Raw genomic sequence first — 23,532 nt, 5'->3', positions numbered from 1 at the left:
TCCTGTCCTCCCCCTTTATTTTGCTCTCCCTTTTTTGCTCCTCTAATTGGCATCCTCTTCCTTGCTCTGCCTATATAATGTAGAAGTAGGCTGCCAGGCAGAGGTGCTACAGGAGCAGTCTCACAGTGTGGGAGCTCAAAGAGCAATGCTCCCACACCACGAGACCAGTTGGTCAATGGTGGGACTGCCCTGGCCAACCTCAGACAATTGTAATCCGTACTGTTGTGTTATACATAACACATTGCACTTTATTTAAGAAAAGGCCTAACTTTCAAACTGGGACCATTTTAACTGATAAAGAATTTATATGATGAGAAGTAAAACAAGCTTGTGTGAAGTCTGTATGTTACTAATATGAAATCCAAAGTTATGTTTGCCTTTTGCATTCTGCTAACCACTAACGTATACCCTGTGTTCACAGCTTTCATTAGTTTGATTTTCATGACTCTACAAAAGCTGAAAACTTCTGTAACACATATGGTGGTGGAAAATCCATTTAAGTTGATTGAATGTGTAAAAAACAAAAGCAACATTAGCATGTTGGTCTAGTTTTCTGTTTTCTAAACATACTGGCTTGTCTCACTTCCTGTGAGTTATCTGTCTCAGAGCCTGTTCTCAATTTGTTGTATCGCCGTCTGCAATCATATGCTCTGATAAGCGGTAGAAGTTGGATTTTCTCTCTTCAAATGTTATACTGTTGTTATTTTTTTTTTGTTACAGTAAGATTAGCTGAATGGTCAGTTGTTTCCAAAATAGCACCTACCAGCTTTTGTACTGTAAAATGAATTATTAGAGGTATGGTTACATATGGTTAATGCACTTTTACATGTACACTTTTGTGGGTGCAGTGTAAAAGCTTTGAAAGTGAATCCTGGTTGGATTTATGTGTAGGTGGGAACTATTTCAAATATACATGGAGAAACACGTCTTGGGGATTCAGAAAATAACTTTTGGGTTATTTCAAGAACAGACTCTTGTCTGACTCTTGGCACCACACTGGTTTCATCAAAGTTATCCACAAGGCTTGAACACATTGTGACTGATATTTTTACAGTCCCTGCAAACCTCCTGAACTCAGAGTCCATCTTGCTTCTCCCACAGGTCAGCACACAGCTGGCCTTTTCTGTTTGTGTGGCACTTAGTGGGCATGGAATTGAGGGATGCCAATATTGTCACAATGCACAAAATGTTATCAACATTTCTCAGAAATTTAGATTTTGCCTAGAGGTCTGTTACAGCATATTCCTTGAAGCTAGTCTTGTCGAAAAGGTGGGGGCTGAGTGGTCCTTCAACAGCCCTCTCAGTGCAGTACTTTATGTAGGACAGATCTATATGCAGTAGGGACAGCCTACTTCAAAATAATTATTTAAACTAACAGCTTCACATGATGTTTTGAACAATGAATTTATTTAAAAATAGAGTCCTTTTGATGTCATTCAAAACTGATTATACATCATTTTAATCTGCTTTTCTACTTGCCTCACACTTGGAGACTGAACTAGAATGACATGTGAATGCAATGACAAGCTTCCCTTCTTACAAAACACAAAAATGGCTATCACCACCATACATTCAGCAATACCTTTTTTTCTTAAAGAGAGCATCAGTGTACATGTGAAATCGTAAATACTATAACCATGCTGAGGCTTTTTCAGTGCAATGCTTTTTAAAAACAATTTAGGTTATAGTTAGTGTTTTCCCTCTAGCCTTGTTTCAGTTTTGCTTTGATCCACTGTATTGAAGAACAGCGTATTTTCATACTGCATAGTATTCTTTTCTCCTATCTCCTTGTACCTAAAAAATATAAGTGGAGAGTAACAGCAAGAAAAGCATACGTAATACACTTTCCCATTGGGATGAGGAAATCCAAAGAAGACTTAGAATTTACAAAGTTTTTTAATCACTTCTTAAAGAACTAGAAGTTTTAAAACAGTTTTAGGACATTTGAGAGTGCCTTCCTCCCCGTCAGCTAGTGGAAACGTACTTTTAAAAACTACTTTTGCATTTTTTCAGCAACAAACAGTACCTTTTAAAAAAATCTGATTTTTAATTCTCTGTTCAAATCTGCCAAGACAGGATCATCTTACCTCTATCTGACCTTTGTTTTCTCTTACTGGGAGCAGTATCTTGCCCATTTTTATTTTTGTGTAGTAGCAAAATATGTTCTCTCTCCAGTTAGCAGCCACCTACATGCACACTTTAGTCTCCCGTTTGGACTCTTCTCAACCTCTACCCATTCTGCTGCGCCCAGCCTGTCACCTTCTCAGTGTCAGGACATTTTTGTCCATCTGTCTCTGCTCCAAACTTCATTGTTTGTGGCTTTAGTGCAATATCGTTTCTGAAGAAATATTCTGGGAACAGAATATTTGTATTCTTGCCGCTTTATTACAGACGCAGACAGTGGCTCTCACCAGACAACGATTATTACATGTGCTCTGAAAACATGGTTATCTCTGTCTCATAGAATTTACTGTAACACTTTTTGTAATATACTTTTTTACTCCTTCCTGTCTACATGGATTGGTCTCTTTTTCTTTTACTTTGGCACCCTGTTCTCTAAGGTCACATCTCTTTTTTTCCTCGAGATGCCTCCCTTTTCTGAAACCCTCTGCCCCAGCTCTTAATCTGCAGTTCTCCATCCTGTTGCTGTCAGCTCACCTCACTCAGGTTTAGGCTTCTCTTTCTACTGATAAGTTTTGACCATTTCGGATAGGCTTATTGGTAGGTGAGAGTGAATGAGTTGTCGCTTGCACCTTTTTACATTGCTGCAATAAGACCTTTAAAGACAGTGCTTAAGGTTTTTGTCGGTTTAAATCTGGAATTGGTTCATTGAGTTATAATTGTACATACTGATGTAAGCATGTAGTCAAGATAGTCATTAGTAATAGAAGTTTTATTTTCTATATTCACAGTATCTAAAGAACCGAAAGCCCTCTGTCTGTGTCTTATCTTTCCTGGAACTCATTCATCCCATATGTTAATATAAGCACATTTATTTTAAATTACTGGAAAGAAACCGTTAATACTTGTATTATGTTTTAACTTGCTTTCCTTTGGAGGCAGGGAATTGTCAAGTAAGTACTAACAATGCACAGCATAGAAAAAACACTGTTTGCTGTGAATGTGCAATACAGATTACATAGGTCACAAAGGACAAATATATGTAAGTTGCTGCAGTAAAAATTTCCTGTCTTGATACTGCCATCTGATATATCAAAATAAATTAGCTATAATCACAGACTTGGTAAAAATGAAAGTGAATTTGTTGCTGCTTTACATTTCCTTTATTAAGATGATAATAAGGCACTGAATGCATACGTGTGTATATATACATGGATATGTATATATAAATGCACACATTTGTATTTGTGTGTAATGTGAATAGATATATATAAAGGTATATGTGTGTATGTATATGTTTCTAAATTAAATCTCATGTTTATTATCTAGAAATTAGCAATCATGTCATAGTGATAGTGTTCTCTTGCTTTTGTCAAAACTTTTGGCTTGTTCTTGTCATAAACTTTAACCTAGGTTGAGAAATGATCCATTTAAAAATTACACTAAAACAGAAAAAAGAGCAGGAAATGTAGAAGAAAACTTATTTTCATAAGTGCTCATCCAAAGGCCTTAGTAAAGCTGGGCTGGAATGACTTTTGCTGTTCTAGCTTCACTTAATGGTTTTACTTCATAAGAGAATTATGTTTGTATTAATTTCCTCCATCCCTGCTCTAGTGGTGATTGCATCACTATTTGGTTTAATTACTATTGATGCTTATATAACATGTCTTGATTGACCAGTTTCAGAGAAAATAAAGGTACTTGTTTCTCTCTGAACAAAAAGTACAAGTTGTCCCCACACATAAGTTGGCCTAGCACCGAACAATTATTAGACTAAATTACGGGCTGAAATAGGCTGGAAAACAAGCATCCATTGTGTGAAACTCTCAACAGTGCTTATGAGACTGTTAAGTTTCTACCAGTTACCTTCCCTATCAGGCACTTGAAAATGAGTAAGTACATGGGGTCACATTCTCAGTTCAGTATAAAGTGTGTGGGAAGCATTGATACAGCTTCCTTTTTTTCTCCCTGTTCTGTTGGATCTTTAGTAGAGAGGATTCCAAAGGATGCCAGGGTATGATCTTCGGAATTTGTAGACTGGTGCACTCTTTAATTTCTGTTTTAGTTCGTGCTGGCATGCTTGAATAGCATGTTTTGTGCCACAAAGGAATGACTGGTCAACTCTAAAAATGCTTGTGCATGAGTGAAGTGGTCAGAAATACACTTAAACTGTATTAAGTTTCTTACTTGGCTTTATTTGCTGCTTACAAGGGGATCAAGGTAATTCTTTCACTCTTTTAATGTCACAAGATCACCTGCTAATATACTTGCTAATACTTAGTGAGTTTGTTTGTTTGCTTCAGAAGTGGGTTAGTTTGTTTACTTGTGGCTTTGTTCTGTCTTTTTTAGAGTTCAGATTTTTCATGCTACATACTGTTGTAATAAGTATTCTAGTTGTGTAGTGGTAAGTGTTCTAGCTATGTATTTTAATCAATGCCTTTTATACCTCTCATAAGAAATATAATTCCAGAGAACTCAGCTCCTATGAAGCAAAAAAGATTTAATTCTGCAAGTAATTTTGCTAAACAGGAATTAATGGTAGTTACTGTGTAAGGGTTGGACTGCCAGTACAATGATGGAAGATGGAAACCCCTGTGGTCCCTTTGTTTTTGCACAGTCTAATTTTCACAAGCATATATAGCGTGTGTCTAGTTTTTACATTTTTGAAATCCTATCCTGTGGAAATACATGCCAGATTCAAGTGCTAATTAAATAAATTGAGGCCAAGCATTCTCCTTTTTTTGCTTACAGAACCCCACTGTTCTTTCACTCTGTCTCCAGAATCTGCAATGGCAGTTTAAAGGCATGAAATGTAGTTTCTTATATAATTAACACCAACCTTCAAGTGATAGTTTGGAGCTAGGATTTAACCCATATACATATGTTTTTATCCTTTCACATTACCATGTCTGCCCTAACCTTCTAGCAAGATCCATTTTCCAAGTCAAAGATGATCAAATAAGATAAAGAATGTGGGCTAAATTTCTGCAGACTAATTTCTCTAATAGCACAGTGCAATTTTTATGGATCCATTGTTAACAGGGTTAAGTTTCGGCCTCCTGAATATGTTATCAAAAATGGGGAATCATTACTTGCAAATTAACACAGTGGTCATATAAAATGGTGCCTGCACAGGCAGTACTGGATTTTGTAAAGTGAGGAACCTGTAGAGGCTGAGCACCCTCTGCTCCTCTTAGGTTTATGCTGCTTCTTTTTTCGTGGAAGGATCAAGTCAATATCCCCTTTGCTGCCTTACATATGATCATTTCTATGTTAATTATAGCCTATTGCCTTGCAGTTGCTATTTTTCATAGCAATAAAGATTATCTGTCATTAAAGACCATATGCATGGATGGAATTTTGTTTCAATCTGTGTTCTACATTTGTCTTTTTATTTACTTTTAACAACTGTAATTATATAAAGATGCTTTGCAGGCTTTAGTCTCTGTTAAATTCACACTAATGAATGAGTTATACAGTTTAAAATGTAATGATTTTATCTATAATGAAGCATCATTCAATGGACAGATTCCAACAATATCTAATAGGATTTTGAACAGATTTTAATCAAGTTAAGCCAAGGTTCAGTAATGGGATTGTTCAAAAGAAGTAATGTTGGGGAAAAGGCAGTTGGAGGAAGTCTTCTAGATCATTTCCTAAAGTAACCATTTACTATACCTTAGTATCGAAGGATTTTCCCAAAAAGGATTTTCCAGTATGATTTTAAAATTCTTTTGGTGTAACATGGTCTCTTCTGCTGCTCATCCACACAATGCATATCAATGTCATTTCTGCTCTTTCTACTAAAATGCGTATGATTGTAGTCTATTTATTGTTAAACTCTTAAGAATTCTGGGCACTAAGTTCAATAGTTTCACTTGGCCATTTCCTGTTCATATACAAAATATATGGTATTGTTTTGATGTTTTGACTTTTTTTTTTTGCCTTGCTTTCAGACATTCTGATTGTCTTCTTTCTAAAATATGTTTGTTTCAGGCCACCAGTTAGCAGAGCTGCTCCTCAACCTGAAAAACTGCAAAAGAACAATATCAACAAAAAAAAGAAACTGGTTGAGGTCAGGCTTAATATTTTTCATTTGCTCTAGAAGTAATACATCTGGGGTAAAACTCACTCATATTTTGAGGGCTGCTAAAGTCATATTTAGGTTTTCTGCTAGGCATCTGCCTAGCCATATTTGCCATATTTGCTTGCACCACAGTATAGTCATATAAATAACCTGTTATAAGTATGACATCATTCTGCTTTGAGGATGTTTGTGTGGGTTTCAAAGTAGATGCATATGTATCTCATGCACACAAGCCTGAAATCTTTTGAATGGTCATGTCTTTGGAGCCATGGCCTAGGCTTCATTGTGTTACTATGTGAAGACAGAAGAGAAGTGAAAGAAATTTCTAGAAAGTGCTCTCAGCACTGATGACAAACACTAGAAAGTGTGATAGACACCAACTTCTAGCAGAAAGAATCTCAGATTAGGAGATTTGAAGTTTATATATAATTTCAGATCTCTCCAAACTCAAAATTTGTCTCAATTTGGGGAACACACTAATTTCACCTTGTCTTGGCTCAAAGTACTTCAGTTTTCTACATCTTACTGTTGCATGGGCTCTGCACAACATAGGAAGTCTTCATAAAGTGTCTTAGCAATGTGGTGACTGCCAGGACCAGCTGCTCCCTAAAGGAAGGTGAGCTGGGAGCCAAGGGTGATAACACGGCCAGTAGGGCAGGCGCTTCACTGGCCAGGACCCAGTCCCACAATAACCAAGTGAGGCCAACAGGACAGACCCAAGGGTGTTGACCGTGTCCAGCCAAGAGTCTGTATCTTGAAACAATATTCTGGTGAGGAAGCAGGTCTGACGTCAAGCTGGGAAGTCAATCCACTGGTCAGGGCTAGGAATTGCCAGGTCCAGGAATTGCCAGGCTGTCCATACTGAAAAAGCAGGGCCAAGCCAGGCTGGGAAATCAGTCCATGATTTGGGGTCTGGATCAGACCATGGCCAAGAGTGGGCATAACAGGCCAGACCTAGTCTGACCTGCCCATAGTCAGGAGCAAGTATGACTGGGGCAGAACTGAAGAGAACTCTTCCAGCACAGCTGGGACAAGGACTAAAGGTCCTGGTCTGATCTTAAATAGAGTTCCAGGGCCCATGGACAGCAGGAGTGGGTGGAGGACCAGGGGAGGCTGGTCAGGACCATTAGGGCGTGTTAGTGCCCTCATGGCCCTGACAGTGACATAAGTAAAGCAAAGGTCACTCATTTATCAAGAGATGCAAATAACTGGCTGGTCAGTCATATCTTACAAGGAAACTGTCATGAGCCTCTAAGATGGGCTTATTGGTGAAAGACAAAAATCTGTTCTCTCGGGTGATGTAGCACATAAGAGCCAAGATAACTTCTACGACGGTAAACATGCATTTATATAAGGACAGACTCCTTTCACTTACCTCATTAATAAGAAGTTATCCTTCAAATTTGGCTTTCATGACAGAAATTTACCTTGGAAGACTTGGCCAGAAGCTTACAAGCAAGTTGGTAGACTTCTCCTGAGGCCTCTTTAGCTCTGAATCAGGCTAATGTATTCTCATGTGGAACATCAGCTGAGCCAAATGGTTCAAACTCCTTTTTAGTGCATGGCCTAGAAGAGCACAGACTTCATACTGACAGTTTTGGACCTCTTGATTTAGTTGTGAACTGTACATCCCTCTACAAGTGATATTGACTATTATTATCCAATGCAGAAGGCAGTTCAGGTGCCTAAACATAGGGACCTAGTGCCTGTCTAGATGGCCTAGGTTATACTTCTTGGTCACCAACTGCCTCTTCAGGAAAGGCTGTGGTTTCTGATAGGTCCAGTCCCATGCAGAAGTCTGAGCTATCCTAGAGCATCTAAAATGGTACCAAATGTCTGTGTTTAGGTTATGGAATCTCAGAGCATATTTTAATTCACATTAAAAATATGAATTCACATTCATATTTTAATTAATATTTTTAATATGTCAAGAGATTAAGGAATATTTCCTGCTTCTTGCAGATGACAAGATCACTGATGGAACTAAATACTTTTTGTATGTTTCTATGTAGCTGACTGCCCTAAATGTAAGGCTATTTCATCTCAAAAAGCGCTAAATGAACCCCATAAATATTAGTCTGCTACCATCTGTGCTATATACCTTTCCTATCAAAGGGAATCTCAAAGCTTGTACTCTTTGTCCTTCGTTTGACTTCTAAAACATGCCAGTATCAGAGGTCTGCAAGCTGACTGTATTGACTAATCCGCTAACATTATGAACTAGATTCAAATTCTTGACCTGTAATAGAATTCCAGTTCTTGTTCGATCACTGAAGGTGATACACCTCTGGCCCACTACCCTGTAGACAGTGTTGCCTTCCAGTCACCACTGACACCTGCTCAAAGAAGAGAAGAATGTTTATTTACCTGCAGGAAAGATGCTTCTCAGAGCTGTCGTGGTTAGTGTGTGCTAGGCGTGTGACAAAGGGCACAGCAGCTCCTGCCTCCAGACAGGGGAATCCCTCAAGGCACCACAGCTTCTGAGCTTGCACAGCTGAGACGTAGTGCATCTGCAGTGGGGCCACACTCACTATATACCCTCCAGTTGGAAATACAGACAGAAACTATTCTTTTGCAAAATCATGCACGTGATTTTGAGCGATGAACTTTGGTTATTTATTTTGGAGCATACTTTTTTCCCCAAATTGTAGGCCCTTCCTCTCCTGCTCATGTTTTTGGAATCTGTATTTAATACATTGAAAAACGAATATTCTGTGGTGTCTACAGACAATTAGCAACAATTGCTTGGCCTGTCAATGTCATTTAAATTTTTCAAAAAGCTGTAACTGTGCTTGGGACAGATTCATTAAGCCTGTCTTACAGGCTATAAAAGCAATTTCAACAACAATCCATGAGCCATCACTGTTTTGGGGGAGGAAATTTCCTTGGCAATTGATTATTGTAAGCTGAAATATCCAAGACACCTCTAACTAATGGTTTACTTATATAGTTTCTTATGGCCTGTCTTTGCTTTTTATAAAGATTTTAAGGGGAGAATTTGGCAGTTATGAGAACTATTTGTGAAGACTTTCAAAGCAGAAGTACAGGTATTTGCAAATAGTTGATACCCTATAGTGCTGTTAAACTGTGATGGGAAATTTAATAAAATTGGACTTAGATATATTTTGAGTGGAAATTGAAAGAACCAAAATATTTACAGCTGATTGATATATTAAACAGAGATAACCAATTAATTATTGTTTAATTATTCTGTTGTCTCTGCAAAGTATTTGTGGCTTGTATAACTATCTAGGGCTTCACTTATATGATCCAAACTCTGTAATCCCCTTGTTTGTTCTTTTACTTCACTGCCTTATTTTTTCTTTTTGTTTTACTTGATTAGGAGCTGGCTTTAGACCATGTTTTTGGATACAGAGGATTTGATTGTCGCAACAACCTTCATTACCTAAATGATGGTGCTGATATTATTTTCCACACAGCTGCTGCAGGCATAGTTCAAAATCTTTCTACTGGTAATTCAAGATGAAACAATATTTTGAAATAAAAAATACTGTACAATTAAAACATTTCTTTTGACAGGCATAACTTTGTAACATTCCTCTAAGTTTTTCACATTTTGCATCTTGATAAATAACGCAAAACAATTGGATGATTATTATACCAGACTGACTTACAAAGGTCTCTTGCTGAGGTCATTCTGTAGAGCCATCTTATTCCTTTCAACAGTTAGGAGATTCTACTAGGAGATATAATAAAAATCTGTTTTATTTCTGCAGTTGCAGCTTGTTAAAATCCACTCCAGGGAAGGATATATTTTGGTGCAATGTAATGTGAATAAACTGTTCTTTGGAAGGGGGTAGAAACACTTCCTATCTTTTGGATAATGAATAAGAAAAAAACACTAAAAACTTGTCTGGCCATGAGCTGTTGCACCAACCATATTCTCCAGCCATGGAGAATATGAAACAAGAAACAGCCATGAACTAAAGGAATTCTGGCTTTATTCCCTCTTGGTGCCACATTGAACCAAATGGTGACAGCAGTGCACTGAGCAGCTCCGCTGCCGCGGAGAGGCAGAGGTGGGAAAGTTGACACATCTGCTGATCTTTGGGGCTCCCCAGCCCAGCCCAGCTGCCTCTGACCCGTGGAGCTAGGAAGCACTGTCTCACCTGCGCTCTTTGGCTCCTTTTTTTGAGGGGACAATATAGAGCGTGAACTTCACAGGGCTTCACTCTCCACTCACTCTGCCTCCCACTGATTTTTCCAGTTATGCAGGAGACCTGGGCCTTGCATTTGCCAGATTTGACTTTTTTCTGCTGTTACATGTAGCTACAGAATGATTCTTGGGCTGATGTTTTGGTTCTCTGGGCATAGTTAGTTGATCAAATACACTTTTTATGTATGCATACTGATGTATATGCTCATTGCACATTGGTACTGGTGTCTGGGACTAAGGGCGAAATAGTGCTCTACCTATGCATTGCCCTACTCCCATCCATCGCACTAGGGAATACGGCACAAGTGTGAGAGTGGCAACAAGCTGCTTGCAATATTCTTTGCTTCGGTGGTGGTTCTTCCATTGATTCCATTTTGAATATGTTTGAATTTTATTAGGTAGCCAGAGTTTCTACCTGGAACATACTGATGACATTCTCTGCCTAACTGTGAATCAGCATCCAAAGTATAAAAATATTGTGGCTACCAGCCAGATCGGTAGGTTACTCTCCATATTTACAAAGTTTTACGCAAAAATTCTCAGGGGCTCTGATTTATTCTGGGCTTTTCTGTGTAGGGATTTTACCAGGATTTGCCAGTGTTACTGTCCTCAAAAGTTTCCTTTAATTTTAAAGAGAGAATCAAGCTTCAGAATTTTCTTATGATTTCAGTCTGCCTGCTACAGTTTCAGCCCTGATTGTGAGCCATTGCATTTTAGAATGTGAGTTAATGGTAATATAATCATACTTCAAAAAGCAAATTTTCATAAACTTCACTACATCATCTCATTTACTAGTAATGAAAAGACCTCTAGAATTCCCCTTTTCCTTCTTGTATGCAAGGCACTGTTTAGCATTTAAATGTTTAGCAATGAAAACACTATAATGAAAATATCCTATGCAGAAATACAAAAGTTATACAGAATAGGAAAAAAAATAGGGTGAAATCTCAACAGCAATGCTGTAAAGGCTGATTCTGAAATCAGAAGTATCTATATATTTATTATTTACCTGAAGAATTACTAATACCTTTTGCAGGAGTCAACGTAGTACGGAAAATGCAGGATCATTTGTTGCAAACCTTGAGAGGGATCTGTTGCTACCTGAAATAATTAACTTGATTAAAAATAAGGAAGTCATTCTAATTCATATCACTCTGAGAGGAGACTCAAGTCCCTAACTTCTATAATAAGTAACTTAACAATGAGGCAGAAAAATGGTAGTAGAAAAACATCTTGACTGTCTTCCCCACCTGTGCTCAGTGCTGTCCTTTGAATATGGATGTTGCGTAAGCACAAAATCTGTATGCACAGTCAGAGTTCCAGAACTGAGCTATTTGTTAACTTTTTGAAATGCAAGTTCAAAATACTGATTTCCGTGACATGGAAAAGGTGATTGTTACAGCCCCTTTCTTCTATTATTTTGAAGTTCAGTAAGAGCCCGTGAAATCAGTGTTTCTGGTTGTTGGTTGATACTTTGTATAGCTATTCATTTTAGTTTTAAATTTAGTAAATTTTAAAAGCTGCATGTCTTTAAATTTTCTTTCAAATGCCATCTTTAAAACTGAAAAGTGCTAAATATTGTTGTTATATTTGTGTATAAAAGACCCTATACCCAAAATAGTTCAAAATATTCCTGCTTTTTTGTTTTGTTGATTTAATCCATATCCATTCTCAAATTTTTGATTTTGTTTCCTTCTGGTCCTGATGCTGGCACTTCAGCATTAGAAACATGACTTATTTCAGCTATTGTTTTCCCTTGGTGCTTCCTCATTTGCCATTGCTCTCACAATGCAGGTGATATGACAGAATTTTCAGGTAAGGCTGATTCGTTTGTGAATTTTAGTCAGCAGAGTAATGTAAAAGTTTCATGTAACCTCATTGTATCTGTGTGAATCGCGGATACAAGTGAAACATCTATGGACAGTTTCTTTTGCATGACATTCTTCATAAATGTTATGTTATTCTTTTAGTATTTGTCTTATTTCATGAAATACAATAACTACCCCCTACGTTTCGCAAGCTGTTTTGATTTTTTTTTGAGTAATGTTAATCTTAAAAAAAAATTGTTTTGAGTGTCTGTTTAGGTGACATGTTCTTGAAAACTGCATATTTTGCAATGGAGCTTTCAAGATGCTGAATTAATTCTCTTTTAATACATCTTTTTGCATGTAGGTACAACTCCCACAATTCATATATGGGATGCTATGAGTAAGCAAACCATTTCAATGCTCCGTTGCTTCCATACCAAAGGAGTCAACTATGTTAACTTCAGTGCAACTGGCAAACTTCTGGTTTCAGTGGGAGTTGATCCGGAACATACCATCACAGTGTGGAGGTGGCAAGAAGGTAACTCTGGAAAACACTTTTTCCTTCAGCCTGACAGACCTGTGTACAATCATTCACTTTTCCTTTCAAGACCTTGGGATAGATTTGTGTTCTTATTCTGAGTAACATGACTCCCTAAAAGTCATAAAATCAGTTAAAGAAGATAGCAACATGTTACGAGTGGCTTAAGAAAATATGATTTAAGTGTCTTTTGTGAATAGAAGGGGAGAATGTTATTTAATATTATAATACATAAAATCAAGAAAAGTATTTTCTTTTTATTCCTAATACCCTTGAACTTGAAATTTTGCCCAATAGTTAGGCCTTTGGGAAGCCATTTCAAGACAAGAATTAGCACTTTCAGAAAAGTTGGGAAACACTGGGAGAGGCCCAGGAGATGGTTTAAGTTCCTCAAACAGAATTTAGGCAGAGCTGAGCAGCCTACAAAATGCCTATTGAGCTATGCTGTAGTGGTAGAGGGGAGAGGGGAAGTGTCTCAGTTTACTAGATGTTTCTCTGCTTGACTTCAACACTTCCCAGATTTTTAGAGTTTTCTCTGCAGACACTTACATTCAGTGCCAGTCTCCTGCTGCCTCCACTTCAGGAGCAGGTGTGCCTTGGGTGATTATGTACAAAAGATATGTTTGCAGAGTATCTGATGTTCCTATACAGTCACTGCTGCTGTGCTTATGAAGCTTAGTAAGAGCAGTGGTGGCAATGGCCATCTTTTGCATAATGATCTGGCCATCCTAGGAATGGAGAACCTGGATTTAATTCCCACCTTTGCCAGTTTGGCATTCAAGCACACATCTCCAGAAGCAAGTCTTTACCAGTGTCTGTTGGCCTGAGTGTATGACCTGACTGGCCAGCGTGCAGGTGCCTGGGTGCCATTGACGTTACTCAAAAGTTCTATGTTTTTGGTTATTTCACTGCCCATTAAGCAGTATAGTAAGAAGGTGAATTATGCTATGAAGATCTAAATCTACATTTCCTAACACTATTGGGTGTGATGCAATAGCCATGAGCAAGGGATCTTGCAGGTTGCATGAATTCAGATGTTTGATACACTGAGTAATGTTGGGATTTACTTAGCTTTCCACATCTGGGACACAATTCTTTAATCCAATACTAGGTCAATTTATTTTATAAAATCATATCAGAGCTTAATTATTGCAGGTAAATTTAACTTTATTTTTATCCTTTCCTAATTAAAACAGGGGCTAAAGTTGCTAGCAGGGGAGGACACCTGGAGAGGATATTCGTTGTAGAGTTCCGCCCAGATTCAGACACACAGTTTGTGTCTGTTGGGGTAAAACACATGAAGTTCTGGACGTTAGCTGGCAGTGCTTTGCTTTATAAGAAAGGAGTCATTGGTTCCATGGAAGATGCCAAAATGCAAACCATGCTTTCCGTTGCCTTCGGAGCAGTGAGTTCAAATTATTTGCTACAGAACTTTATAGTACATTTTTATTAAAACTGCAAGTGTCAATTTACTTCTGTTGAAATCCAGTACAGTATGGACAGGGCAAAGCCATGAAGCTCTTGCTTAATATTTGAACTTTTAGTTTGAGACTTACACACCATTAGACTCTTATGTAAGTTTTCTGAAGTGGGTTAGGTTTCCCTGTCAGTGAATGTATTTTGTTAATGTCTGTGCCTAGATACAATCATCAGCTGCTGTGGTTTTTATTTTTGTACTTTGCTAGTTACTTAGCACTTCAGCGATTAACTTAAAAAACATAATAACGTGATTTTGTGTATAATTTTCTTTATATAAAATACTCTGCAGCCTTTTTTTGCTGACAGTATTTGTATGACATATGCTAGTGATGCCACTAATGATGACCCTCTATAATACTGTCCTGTATGTTCATTAAAGAACCATATCACCATACTTGAGACTTCTTCATAGTTTAAGGAAGAGATTACCTATTAACACTAAATAAGGCAGTGTTACTATGGTACTGAGGTCTAAAATAGCTTCTGCTTCACCCAGAAACCCTATAGAAATTACCTTTGTATCACACCTAAGTGATACAAATTGCTAATTTCAAGAACAAACTTGCTCCTAAACACCCACCCTGGACAACAGTACTAATGTATGAAACATGGGTGTATAAAATCAGGCTCCTAAATCCTCATTCTTGTGCCTAAACAAGTGACTTTGTTGTCAAAAATTGTTGAATACCCAACAATTCTTTCTACTTTGAGGGCATTGTTTCAGTTGGAGCAATGCAATGGACACGAAAAACCCCAAAAGTGATTTTAAAAAATAAGCAGAGTGTAACAATGTAAGAGGAACAAATCACTTTGCCTGTATTTCCCAAGTAGTAGTAGTCCATGTGAAATTTTATTTTCTAAAATAATGAAGCTGACTTCCTGAAAGAGGCAGCTTCAAAATCAGCAGACAAACTGTATGCCATTAGCATAAGTAAGTCATTCATTCAGGATAGCTTTTTCTTCCTCAAGTATGTGTCATTGAATCCCACTGGAAGTGTGACTCCATGTTGCAGGAGTGTAGGTAGATTGTTCTTAATAAAGAAGGGGCTGTGCACATACCCTCTGCCTCTTCTTGCATCCATGGACCTCACTCATTTTTATTTTACCTCCAAACAAGGCAGAATCCAGAAGAGGTTTGACCTGCTGCTGCTTTTCAAAATTTTCTGAGAATTTCCAAAAGCACTTCTAGCATCTTCTTCTGGCCTCTGAATCAACTTCACTGTCACAGTCTGTAATTCACCTTTACTACTCATTCACTTGTACAGAGTCTTTTTAATGGGAGCATAAAACATGCAGGCTTCACAATTCACCCTTCCTCTGGTAGTCTAATATTCCTTATAGGGAGAAATACAGTAGAAGACTGATGTGTCTGAGATGATTTTATATCCCAAGCAGGAGCTCAGAAAATTTATCATTCTTTCAAAGAACTTGCATGTCATGCAGTGCAAAGGGAAGTTCTGTCTTCTGCAGTTGAGAGTTAATGTTGAACTGGAGTAAATAAAAAGCTCAAAAAACTTCTTGACAAATAACCGTGCATTTTCCTAGTGCTACATCTAGCAGACAAGCAATTCCTATGAGCAGATACGTCCTCTTCGATGGCTAATCCAAAGCTGAATTTGGCATCAAGACTGATATTGATGATAAAGCCAAAACACAACCTTGATGCTAGGACATTTGGGTTTTGAGTAACTCCCTTTCCTACACAATTTGGACTCAACTGACTACTAATACAGAAGATCTTTGGTGCAAAATTTGGGAATACAATTTAAACAAGGTCCAGCTAATGCTACAGTCCAAACTTCAAGCTGGAATACCACCACATTCAATTTTCATCTCAAAAGATAGCCAGTTCAATCAAGAGAGTCTTTCCTCCATTTCTTTCAAGAGCCACTATTGCTATTTTTTTTTTTTCGCAGGCCCTGGACCTTTCCTGTGAACCGCCATCAAAAGGCTTTCCTTGCCATTTTTACTGATAACTATCATTTCAATTCAGAGTCTGTGAGCTCCAAGTTGCCATAGTCAGACCATCTCTAGTTCCTTCCACAGTCACGATATGGCAGCAGAGAACATTCTCCATATTTCCTGCAGAAGGCAATCAATGACATTTATGTAGATTTTTTTCTCTATTTCTTTAGATATAACTAAGTCTTTTCACATCTTTGTAGCAGTTTCTGAATTGTTCAAAAGCCAGGTGATCTTTCTACAGTGTCTCTCCAGTTGGATCACAGTGGTGCGTTTCCACCTGTGATCAAGCAGCAGGCAAGCTTTTCCACTTACGAAGGGCCGCTCCAAAAGGGTATTTGCAGTGCATGGCATTCACTACTTTTCTCCATTCCTCAGGGAGCCCCAGGCCCCTGAGCAGTCCAATATATGCAGCAAACCATGGCTTCTGTGAGAAATTAGGCCATTGCTATGGTGCCTAAAGTAGAAATCAGGTTGAGTAAAATAGTTCTTCATATAAGCTCATACACTTTGTTTTCACTGTCTTGAAGAAAATACTGCTTACCAGTCACCTACAGTGGGATTCCCATTGACACATACTCAAAGAAGAGAGAAATGTCACTTAAACTTCAGAAATGGTGCTTCTTTGTAGATCATGTCTCCCCAGCAGGAGACAAAGACAGAACACATACAATGCAAAAGATATACTTGTATCTGAAAGATCACAAAATGAGGTGAATATGCCCTACACCAAGTCCCATAATAATTATAACATCTCAAAGAAACACCATTAGAGTGCAGTCATTAAACATGCTTCTCAGAGCAGATGCTTTTAATTTCTACATTCATTGCATAGTTGACTTTTCTCAGGAAACTCAGTAACTGAAGTTTTAATTCAAACTGAATAAAAATGTTAAAATGTTTATTATATCAGAGGTCATTGCTATTTGTTACAGAATAACCTTACATTTACTGGTGCCATAAATGGAGATGTCTACGTCTGGAAGGATCATTTTCTGATTAGACTTGTGGCAAAAGCTCACACAGGGCCAGTGTTTACAATGTACACAACTCTTCGCGATGGACTCATTGTTACAGGAGGAAAGGAGAGACCGTAAGACATGCACCTTCCTCACACCATTTGTCTCTCTCGTGATTGTTGTTATTTATACAATGTCCTAGACGCATCCAGCACTTCCCAGAGACGTACAGTATCTGCAACGTAGAAGTTCCAATACACCTAACACCAAATTTGCCTAGGAGTCTTAGTAACTAAAGAGCTAGTTAACAGGACACGCCTGGGTCACAGTATTGCACATAGATGCAAAGGACGTATTGAACCTCAAATTAACAACCAGTGTGACTCCTGTAGGACCTCCTTGTTGCCTCAGCTCCTGCCAGCCTGGCAGAAGTGTTTTTTCTTAATTTTTAAATCCTATCAAACTGCAGATTCTCCTTCTCGTGACAGAGACTCACTGATTAGTAAGTTCATCTGTTTACCAGAAGAAAGAATATATTTGCAGAGCTTATGTTAGCGACAGTGATTTGAGATTAAGTGACAAGAGAATTATTTACTTTTTTTGCAAATTAGATGTGATGCTGTTTAAAACATGAAGTGTGACAGTATTAGCTACCATGTCTTTATTATAATTTCCTGCTATTACAGAGTAGTGAGATGTCTTTAAACACAGGGGAAGGTGATTCGATGTATGTTTTGTTATTTAAGTAAGTAATCATAAAATTACTGATGGGATTTACAAATGAGATTCGTTAAAGCCCATGCAGAGGGAGGCATCTGTGTAATGCTTCAGCATGCTTCTTTTCAGCACTAAAGAAGGGGGAGCTGTAAAGCTATGGGATCAAGAGATGAAACGGTGCCGAGCATTTCAGCTTGAGACGGGCCAGCTCATTGAGTGTGTGCGCTCCGTCTGCAGAGGGAAGGTACGTGAGCCACCTTGGCGGATTTTGCACTCTGGTACGTGTGACCTCACATTGTCCTTGGTGAAGGCTGGATGGGGGCCGTCCAGGAGAAGACTCTCCTAACGTTATAGGAAGAGGCACTGGCTGCCTGTCTGGTGAAATTTCCTTTCTTGTCTTCAGACTGCAGGGGGATCGCACTTCTGACAGGTAGTGCCCACCTTTCCCTTACAGTCAGCAGGGAGAGGGAAGTGCTACACTATAGGCATGTACTTCACCAGGATAAGACTTTGTCTCCTACCCTCCCTTTCCAAAAGCAATTTAGGTACCTACTTTACGAGGTTTGCTTCCCCTAAAACCTAGGCACAGTTTTGGTGCCTCAGTTAGGCAGACTGTATCCTAGCTTTTTTAAAAAAAAAAATCACAAAAAATTTTGAGAATTACTGATTGACTTTACATTTTGGTGAAAAGGAAAATAATATATGACTGAGCATAAAAATGACCGAGCAACTTGAGGAGCTAATCGCACATGTTTAAATTGTACTTTTAAATGTTATCACTGATGGAAGGCAGGTGTGATGATGCAGAAAAGTTATTTGTTTCCTATGATGGGTATCTGTTCAACCTAGTACTTCATGAAATGATCTCTATTTAACTTTGAATATCAGGCCTCAGCAATATTTCACATGGTCTTCGATAGTAAGAACACTGAAGAGCGTTGTGTTACGTATCTAATTAAGGAGCCATTAACAACTCCAAACTGTATACGTTTATGCTTTTTTCCCAAGTTTTTGCTGAGAAAGCTGTTCCAGTTTAGGTTATGACAGTTTGTCTAGAATAGATGTAAGCTGCTCAGAGGCAGTCTAACTGAGCCTAAAGCCTTGTTTTGGTGCTTTATTATTGCCCTAAAGTGATAGTAAATCACTTCAAAGGTGCTAGAATCGTGCTCTACCAAATCAGATGTAAACACTGGTTATTGTAGTCTGAATAACAATACTTAATGGCAACACTGAAGTCTACCACAATTGCTCAGCAGTAACACCAAAACATATCACTAAATGGAAAAGTGTCAAAGTGTTTTACTGGCCTATTTTTAAGATGTTGCATAAACAAGCAATATAAATCAGAAGGAGGTGTCACAAGTATCTCTGCGATACATCTGTATTTTACTACTACCAATATTACATCCATTATATCATTATATTGACAATGTGCATCTCATCTGTTTTTTTTTTTTTTTTTTTTTTTTTTTTTTTTTTTGGCTACAAACAGGGGAAAATTTTAGTGGGAACAAAAGATGGGGAAATCCTTGAAGTAGGAGAAAAAAATGCTGCTTCAAACTTGTTGATTGACTGTCACATGGAAGGAGAGATCTGGGGCTTAGCAACTCACCCCTCAAAAGACATATTTATTTCTGCAAGTAATGATGGAACAGCAAGAATCTGGGACCTGTGTGACAAAGTGAGTATCACTAAACTGAGAAGGGTGTGATTACAAGCAGTAATTTTATACAAACACTTTCCAACTGTAGTATGAGCTCTCCTCCAGCCACCTATGCACCTTTGAGCAGCACTGTAAGAGCGGAGTTTTGATATTGTTTGCTCCTTGATATGTTGCCATGCAAAAAGGTAAGTCATTGAGATATAACCTGTTGCTCCTTCCAGAAGGAGCAGAGAAATGCCATTATTTGAAATCCCACATGCTGATAGAGTGCCTTTTGTTGTGCATTGCTTATCAAACATTTTAGAGTCATATGTATACATAATTCATGTTTTTTTCCAATGTCTAATTGATTTTATCAACAATGTATTAAAAAAAAAAATCTAGGCTATATAAACCTTTTCAAAAGCTAGTTACCTGAGCTAATATGGATAACTTTTAATGTCAAAAAATAGTATAATATAAATACAATCAAACAGAGTGAAAATGCAAGAACATTTTGCTATATTTTCATATCACAAATCAAATATTAAAAAATATTCATATCAGTTGTTACAGAAACTATGAAAAAAATCACCTTTTAGCTCAATGGGAAACTGATTTGCAGCCTTTTCAGATGATCTGTATTCTTTCTGATGTCAAAATTAAAGTCAGTCTGCGACATGATAGATGCAAACATGAAACTGCCATTTGAATTAGATGTATATCTAATCTATAGATCTATATTTTGAAGCCTATTTTGCAACATACACATATGTGGAATGTGATTGTTTTGTGTGAAATTTCAGATTTAAATTTAGAGGAAACTTTACAAAGTTTGTTTTTAATAACTGTCTTTTATACTTTATGTTTAGAAGCTTTCCATTTACTTCATAGTTTTCTACAGGGAAGTAAGAGACTATTGCTTTTGTCAATACAGAAACTGCTGAACAAAGTGAATCTAGGTCATCCAGCAAGATGTGCTGCATATAGTCCTGATGGTGAAATGGTTGCTATTGGCATGAAGAATGGAGAATTTGTTATTTTACTTGTAAACAGCCTTAAAGTTTGGGGCAAAAAGCGAGATCGGAAGTCTGCAATTCAGGATATCAGGTGTGTCAGTGCCCTCACTTAGGAAAAAGTCCATCAAGTTCTAAACTGATTTCCAGATTTTTTAACTCTAGATTTGTTGAAACCTGCATGAAATCATGAAAGCATTTACTGGCTGCCTGATATGTGGCTTTGCCTGTACCTTAAGTCTATCTACTTTGTATACCGTACTCTTTTTCCTGTGATTAATTCAGTATTATCCACTTGAATATAGCTAGTAACTTGGACATTATGGAGCTCTGATCCTGGGAATTAATTTGTTAGTTAAAATTGTTAGTGCAATTAAAATTTCAGGTCCTGTTGCTTCCTCACAGAGGATTAGTGAGGCTCTGCACGGTATGCTGTGCACTTTATACAAATGTGATATTAACATCTGTTTGACTAAGTATAAAATTCTCAGCCTTTCTAATCTGCCTGTTGAGCATCAAAGTTTGGTTTAGATTGAATCTTGCAATTGATACAAGATTTATGATTGTTTTCCATTAAAAGAAGATTGAATTTGTTCACCTGAAACAGTAAATTATATCCCCATCTCATGTTTTATTGCCTAGAATCAGCCCAGATAACAGATTTTTGGCAGTGGGTTCCCAAGAACATACTGTAGATTTTTATGATCTCACTCAAGGCACGATGCTAAACCGGATCGGCTACTGCAAAGACATTGCCAGTTTTGTCATACAGATGGATTTTTCTGCAGACAGCAGGTACATTCAGGTATGTTGTGGGCAGGCCCACAGGTGCTTGTTGTTCCTTTGACCTGTTATTGGACGTAGTAAGAAGACGGAGGTAAGAGTGGGTGAGGGAGGCTTCCAGAGCTGGTCTGGACTGCACTTCAAGCGGCTCCTAAATCTTTCACTGTAGATTAAATAGTGCAGATACAGGCTTTGGCACACTAAAAACCTTGTAAGGGAACAGAGCTATGTTGCTGCTGCAGGAGATGCAGAAGCCAGGGGAAGACCCAAGTATTTAGAGAGAAAGAGAGGACTTTAAAAACAGCTCTATGAACGTCATGTAAGGGGTGAGCCACTGCAAATGAAGTTGTGGACTGTAACCTCAGTAAGGAAGCAGTTCTCTTCCTTTCCCAACTTTGGATGTATATGATTCCTGAACTCGTGGGAGGTTTCCTTCAGAAGTTTTTCTGTTGCTATAGACTTAGTAAGATTAATTTGAGATAAACCAGATGATAGTATACAGTTGAAAGGAAATTTATCACCTATGGAGTATGCATATGAACATCTCATTCGATTACCATTCAGTAACATTATTCCGATTACTTTCATTGCATATAATTATAGCTAATTAGGAAAAAAAATGGGAATTTTATGGAAGTTGTTTAATTCATGATAAAACTTGTTGAGAATATTACTGCTGGAAACTTTATAAAAAATTTTTTTTAAAAAAAATGTTATTTATGGCCAGGTTACCAGCTTTTTCCTTTTCTACTTGCAGGTATCAACGGGTGCCTATAAGCGTCAAGTTCACGAAGTACCACTGGGAAAGCAAATAACAGATCCTGCATTAATAGAAAAGATCACCTGGGCCACATGGACAAGGTGAAAGCCCTAAAAAAAAAAAAAGTTCTGCCTGACTGGGGTTGACTGGAAAGCAGAACGAGGCGGCACAGGCCCCTCCCGTGCAAAACGGCCGCGTGCAGCCTGCGCGGCGATCGGCCGGCTGTTCCCGATTAACAAACCCGGGGCAGAAAGCGCAGCCGGCCGCCTGCCCCGCGGCCCAATCTCGCACACCTTTATTTAAGCAGCCCTGGGGGGGTCCCGCCACGCCGGCGGAGCCCTGTTAACACCGCGGGCGGTCACGGCTCCGCTGGGTTAGCTGCGGTGTCCCCCCTCCTCCCCGGCCTTCGGAGCCGCGCGGCGCGTTGCCCCCGTGCCGCTCCTCCGCGCAGGCTCGCTCCCGCTGGCACGCCGCGCGCCGCCCTTTCCCGCAGCTGCTAGCGGGGGAAACACACACTGCATTTATTAAGAAAGGGGTCGTGGGCACCCCTGGAAGAATGTGTTTATCGGGATGGGGTTTATAGGTGAGCCGCCCGGTGTGATTAAAAAAAAAAAAATCTATGGCTGTGCCCTTGCTGTGGAAACTGGAGCCGGAGAAAAGCGATTCTGACACTAAACAGCGAGACGATGGTACAGGCAGTTTTCTGGGAGAAAAGGCGTGAGCGTCTTCCCACTCTTACAGCTCTGTTATCTGCCCTGAATTACTAATTTTGAAGGACTCTTGACAGAGTGTGGGAGTGGGGCAGCTACAGATGACACTATGTCGGTAAATGTGAATAATTACAAGGAACCGCTTCAGCTAAGGGTAAGAAAGACACCTATTTTGGGAAATACTCCAGCACCAAACAAGCATCCCCTCGCTCCCGAACTTAGGCCCAAGGGAACATTGCTGTAAAAATTTGCTTGCAGGAGGGTGCATGGCTTCCATTATGCAGTAGCACAGGGTGCAAATGTTTAGAGGAAAAAGAGACTTTATTAATGCTGGGCTGTGTGGCCTCAGCATGCTCTGGAAAACAGCAGCAGCAAGTAATTCTTACGAGCTAATAGGCTTCTTTTAACTTCACTTTGGAGCAGCATTCTTGGAGACGAAGTCATTGGGATTTGGCCACGAAATGCAGATAAAGCAGATGTCAATTGTGCTTGTGTGACCCATGCTGGCTTAAATATAGTCACAGGAGATGATTTTGGTCTGGTGAAACTGTTTGATTTTCCATGCACAGAAAAATTTGTAAGTGGTTATTTTACTTAATCTAAGCTGTTTGCGATTCCCCGTGTTCAGATTCCTTGTCATATAGTTTTTAAGGAGGCCAAACTGCATGGGCCAACAAGTCATCCCCCGCGCCGGCTGCGGGAGCAAGTGTGTGTGTGTGTGTGTGTGTGTGTGTGTGTGTGTGCGCGCATGGCAGGAGGGTTGTCCCGGCAGC

At 38.8% G+C, this 23,532-nt stretch overlaps 1 protein-coding gene across 2 annotated transcripts in view; it reads left to right on the top strand.

Moving 5' to 3' along the window:
• The window catches only part of EML6 (EMAP like 6), a 147,566-nt gene that overhangs the window by 120,589 nt on the left and 3,445 nt on the right, over positions 1-23,532 (top strand). Inside the window, exons 28-42 of one of the 2 annotated variants that reach the window (XM_062571668.1) lie at positions 3,060-3,074; positions 4,333-4,341; positions 6,118-6,196; positions 9,552-9,681; positions 10,784-10,882; positions 12,180-12,200; positions 12,558-12,731; positions 13,928-14,136; positions 17,108-17,265; positions 17,978-18,092; positions 19,341-19,553; positions 20,395-20,600; positions 21,149-21,311; positions 22,047-22,150; positions 23,183-23,336. In XM_062571668.1, coding sequence (XP_062427652.1) covers positions 3,060-3,074; positions 4,333-4,341; positions 6,118-6,196; positions 9,552-9,681; positions 10,784-10,882; positions 12,180-12,200; positions 12,558-12,731; positions 13,928-14,136; positions 17,108-17,265; positions 17,978-18,092; positions 19,341-19,553; positions 20,395-20,600; positions 21,149-21,311; positions 22,047-22,150; positions 23,183-23,336 — 1,849 coding nt within the window. The remainder of the gene's footprint in view (positions 1-3,059; positions 3,075-4,332; positions 4,342-6,117; positions 6,197-9,551; positions 9,682-10,783; positions 10,883-12,179; positions 12,201-12,557; positions 12,732-13,927; positions 14,137-17,107; positions 17,266-17,977; positions 18,093-19,340; positions 19,554-20,394; positions 20,601-21,148; positions 21,312-22,046; positions 22,151-23,182; positions 23,337-23,532) is intronic. The other variant, XM_062571667.1, reaches the window with a different exon arrangement.

Source organism: Rhea pennata, chromosome 3, assembly GCF_028389875.1.
Source record: "Rhea pennata isolate bPtePen1 chromosome 3, bPtePen1.pri, whole genome shotgun sequence".
Lineage (NCBI taxonomy): Eukaryota > Metazoa > Chordata > Aves > Rheiformes > Rheidae > Rhea > Rhea pennata.
The sequence above is the reverse complement of the archived record's forward strand: the minus strand, read 5'-3'. Positions and strand labels throughout refer to the sequence as shown.